Source organism: Oryzias melastigma, linkage group LG2, assembly GCF_002922805.2.
Source record: "Oryzias melastigma strain HK-1 linkage group LG2, ASM292280v2, whole genome shotgun sequence".
NCBI classification, from domain to species: Eukaryota; Metazoa; Chordata; class Actinopteri; order Beloniformes; family Adrianichthyidae; genus Oryzias; species Oryzias melastigma.
In genome coordinates this window covers 1442039-1447038 of record NC_050513.1, presented here as the reverse complement: position 1 = coordinate 1447038, position 5000 = coordinate 1442039, and the positions used below count along the sequence as shown (strand labels likewise).

Here is a 5000-nt window from a genome sequence, read left to right as displayed (position 1 = left end):
ATGGACCCGTATCAGCCTACCATACGGCTCTAATAGCCAGCTGTGTGCAGAAGGCGGCAGAGCGTGGCGGCTTGCTCTGAGTCCGTGGTAACATCAGAAACGAGTGAAGTTAGTTTTCATCGTACAAAAAACAGCCCAGAAGCTAACAGCTCAGTCCGGGGGTTCCTGCAGACAAGTTATCATCAAAGACGCCAGTTTCAGTTCCAAAGGTTGTTTGGTCCTTTAAAAAACAGTCACGTTGGTATTATATTTGTTTTAAAAACAGCATTTCTGCCAAATTCGTATGTAAGCACTGACAGCTAATGTGCATCTGAACACTGAAGCTACGTTCACGTCACCCTCAGCACGCACGTTCAAGTAAACACTTCCAATGTAAACCAGCATAAACGAGGCTGAATCGGAACAGAGCTGTGAGAGAAAAAGAGCAAGAGTCAACATTACACACCAAACCTCTTCCAACTGTAGGTGACAGACTTGTAAACAGACAGGAAGCCCCTCCCTGCTTGTCTAGTGTGAACATCGTGGGAGAAACGTACATTCAAGGATGCACGATTTGCATGTTGTTGAATGTGCGTTACATGCCTGGTATGTCTTCAGCTGTAGAGATGATGGAGCCCCCTCAACCGTGAGGAGGAGCAGTTCTCCTCAGAGCTCCTCATCTCATCTCTAATGGTAGGTTAGGGAGGACTCAGTCATCTCACCTGCTGTATCCAGGATCCTCTGTTTGGTCATGACCAGAGGTTAGAGTTTAAAGATGAAACACAATCTGCTTATTGATCTCACCCTTCCCTCACTGGTGAATAAGATTGAAACTCCTCCCCTTCAGCCAGGAGCTCCACCCCTTCCTGTGTTCCTGTTGAGAACCATGGCCTCCGACTTGAAGGTTCTTCTCTTTCTTGCGTCCCCACCAAACACTGAAGGTCCTGGTTTGATGAAGCCATCAGAACATCATCATCTGCAAAAACCAGAGATGAAAGCCTTCCAGGCCCGGACCTTTACAGCGCTGAACCTCAGGACATGACGATTAAGCAGCAGCACTTTGAGGAAACCAACTCCGGCCTTCACCTCTCAGCTTGAAATAAGGTTTTAGCCCAAACTGTCCATGAAGGCGGAACCTCTCAGGCTCCTACTCAGATTTAGGCTCCTCCCACTCAGCGAGGGGACGCTCCATCTCCCAGTGGACAGACTCAATCTCTGAGATTGCCTTGGATACCTACCAAAAACACAACCTGGCACCTTGTGGTCTTTCCTGGGGTGATGGGAAGGTAACCTCACGGTCTTCATGGGCTGGTCTCGGCCAGGTCCAGTAGGAGGAGCCCTGATCACAAGGGGCTCACCTGCAACCCCTAATTGTAAACCTGTGTCTTGTATGGGACCCCCGTCAGTCTGAAGACCTTGCTTTAGGGACTTTTGAGCCGTTCTTAGACAGGTTTGTCACCTGGAGGACCCTCCACAGACCCAGACGAGTACCCCCAAGATCACTTCAGCTCTCCATGTTCTGCCTATTTATCCTCAGCTAGTCTTTGTCCTCTGAACAGGTTATTCTAACAGAACAACTGAAACCATGAAGCTGAAAAACAGAAAAGCTCAGAACCTGAAGCTTGGTAGAATTGGCAGAAATTCCTTTGAGTGGAACTGAGACGTATCTGTAAAAGTTCTGATCAGTTCAGCCTCAGCATCCATGGGAAGCTGCAGCCTTGTTTGCCTTCTGCATAGTTGATTCAAATTGTTAGCAGGTGCTCTGGCGAGTAAATAAGACATGGAACTGCACAAAGTTGCAGTCCTCATAAATTAATCTGTAACTGATGGCTCCCAGAGTGGCTGGTTTCAGCACAGACATCTGTAAACAAAGCAGAAATGTCGCATTCGATTAAACACGGAAATTCCAACAGAAATTGTTACAGAAAGCGTCTTTTCACGTCCACGTTTCAGCCTAAGGAGGCTGTTGCAGCTGAAGCTTGTGGTGTGGGACATTTGAAAAGGATGAATAAATAGATTTGTCCTCCCACCCATGTAATTGCATCGTACACGTCGTGTTTGGAGGTTCCACATCATGTGTCTGACATTTTTACGCTGTGGTTGCTGCTGGTATGCAGAAGCTTGGGGTCAGGACAGGAATGACAGCTATGTGAGCTTTCACAGTTACCTTTGGGTCTGCTTTATTCTTCACCCCGACAGCAGCAAATAACTTCTGGACATTTGTGCCACTAAAGGCTGTTAGTCCTGAACTCTTGAAGGAAGAAAAGCACAAACTTTCCACTTTGGGGAAGTTTTTTTTTTTTTTTAAGTCCGGAAACAGTGAAACATCGGACAAACGCTGCTCCGGCTGAACGCCATCGACCTTCTCTAACCAGAGTTTCTGCTTTTTGCCACAAATGACTCAAAACAGTGGAGAAGTTGAGCCACAATGGCGGATAAACACATTTAAACCTCAGTTTTTGGTCTTGAAACTTTTAAGTATTTATTATTTTCTGAACCAGAGCTGCTGTTTGATGCAGAAACTTTCATAGAAAACTTAAACATCCAATCACAATTTTGTAAATATTCATCAAATTTCCTAAACTTTAATGGAAATGTGACAGTTGAAAACTTCAACAAGCTTTTTTCTTTATTCTCTCATCACTTTCACATTTTCATTTGTTTTTAGAAGTTTCACTTGGTTTTTAATTTGTTGTAAAATAGAATCATAACATTGAACGAAATTGAAATCCCATCAGTCACTTTCTCATTTCTGAATAATTGGGAGAAACCGCAGATTGATTTTCTGAAAGTTTTCCAAATTAAAAGAGGAAAAAATGTCTCCTTAAATCAGAGCCGTAAGAGGACGAGCAGGTGAAACTTTCCCTTTATTACATGTCACTGGCACTGAAGGATGTCCAACCCCCCCCCGATACATAAATATTTGTGGGGACATCTCCAGGTTTGATCTTCGGCGCTGATCAGTCTTTTCCTGTTATCTCTGCTGCTCTGCGGAGTGGGGGCTGTCCACACTGCTGGGGGGGGACAGGGAGGCCGTTCCAGGCCCTGAGGTTTTCCCGTCATCTCCTTCCTCCATCTCCACCTCTCCCTCCGTTCTCAGCAGCTCGTCTCTGCCGTTCTCGCCCCACTCCGCCGTCACGGACAGGACCTCCTCCTCCCTCCCCTCCATGGCGCAGACCCCCCCATCGCTGGGACTGGAGCTGTCCTGGGAGTCTTCCTCCGGGGGGGCCTCTTTGGCCTGGCTGTGGTGCTTGACGTTGTAGCGCTGGTTCTGGAAGAACTTGACGATGGTGTGCTTGGGCAGGTCCAGCTGGGCCGACAGGGTGTGGATGGCCTCCTGGTCCGGGTACAGCCCCACGTCCCCGATGAAGCTCTGCAGGATCCCCAGGGCCTCCAGGGAAATCCTGGTGCGGGACCTGGCCTTCTTCGCCCCGCCTCCTCCGAGACCGGGGCTCGGGCCTCGCTGGGGCCCGTCCTCGGGGGCCGGATGGTCCTGCAGGTGGACGGGCTGGTGGTCTTCCAGCATGGGGGGGGCGGGTGCCAGCAGGGGCAGAGGCTGCCTGGGGAGGGTCTGGGAGAAAACAAACAAGACAGTTAAGGTTAGTAAAAATGTGAACAAATGTCCTCTGGGTGAATCTGCAGTCCTGTGAGAACGTGTGACGCTGAAGTCCGACTGAAGAAAGTCAGACCTGAAGCTGAGCTGAAACAGAGAAAGCTGCTTTCACCTGGAAGGATGCTCCAGCGCACAAAATGTGTTACTGAAAAATGTGAAAAAGGATTTTTGTAAAACTCATATTTGAACCAGGGGGCAGCAGGAAAGGCTCCGGAGCCACACCAGGCTCATTTTACCATCTTTTACCCCTACGTTGTTGCTCTTTTACCCTTCTGGTTAAAACCAAATAAAAATGCTTATTATTTTAAAAATTCACGTCATTTTGGGACAACAAGGCAGATCAAGCAAAATAGAAAACCTTTTTCTCTACATATTCACAGACAGCTGTACATAACCCTCAGCACCCAAAACGCTCAACAATCCTTCAAGACACGTCATTTCTCAGTCATACTAAAGCAATTTGGTAAATTTGGTGTCACCGTGTAGCACAGAAAACCACTGGAGGTGAATAAGTGCAACCAGAATTCATACATCAGATTCATCAGATGGAAAGAGAAACATTTAAGGATTTTAAAGTCTGAAAATGACAGTAGTTGTCACTTAGTTTGGATTTTCTGGCTGAGATGCACCAACAAGTTTAAAACAAATGGAGCTGAAATCACACTACCTCCTACAACATTACCGTATTGAGATCCTCTAATGAGGTACAGGCGCTTTTATTTTGAAAGGAAGTTAGGCGTCCCTCTGTCAAAACTGTTTCCTATTTATACTTTCTTTATGCGTTTTATATTTCTGCCAGACAGTTCCTGTATATTTATCACTGCAGTAACTGTAAATCTGTGTTTTATTTTATTAAAGGGTGAATCCAGAGTTTGTAGCTCCTTCTGAGTCGATCGACCCGCACGGCTCTTTAGGGTGCAGACCCCCCCTTAACCCATTCTGGGAGATGGCCCTGCCTCCTCAACGCCGCAGCAGCAGAGGAAGTGTCACCCCGCGGCCTCCATCAGGCCTCCATCAGCCACCAACACGCCAGACTCCCAAAGCGTCGCACAAACAAGCTGGCTGCTAGAGCTTATTAAGAGGGCGGGGCCCCAGCACACCCAAACACAGGAATCCAAGCCATAAATCTGTGGTCCGTCCAAATGAAAGGACCTCAATCCAGATAATAGCAAATCCTTTTTTCTCAGCGTCAATAATTACAGGCTGTGTTCTGAATAATATTGAGGTTAGACGCAGACGGGGGAGCGCTGGGGTTTCTGGGAGGGGGGGCTGGAGGAGCGTTTAGCAGGAAATGTGTGGGCAGGTCATTTACCACTTCTATTTTAGATGACTTATGGGACAAACCATGACACAGGGAGGGGTGACCAAGCAGGTGGAGGGCTCGTTTTTCTGCTGCTCTTCACTCACA

At 47.4% G+C, this 5000-nt stretch overlaps 1 protein-coding gene across 2 annotated transcripts in view; it reads right to left on the bottom strand.

Annotated features, from left to right (window-relative positions):
* Nucleotides 1–2270: 2270 nt before the first annotated feature.
* The window catches only part of LOC112136796 (DNA-binding protein SATB2), a 16066-nt gene continuing 13336 nt past the window's right edge, over nt 2271–5000 (bottom strand). For both annotated transcript variants that reach the window (XM_024258698.2, XM_036214457.1), the window contains one exon: nt 2271–3550. In XM_024258698.2, the coding sequence (XP_024114466.1) occupies nt 2954–3550 (597 nt within the window). In that variant the 3' untranslated portion in view covers nt 2271–2953. The remainder of the gene's footprint in view (nt 3551–5000) is intronic.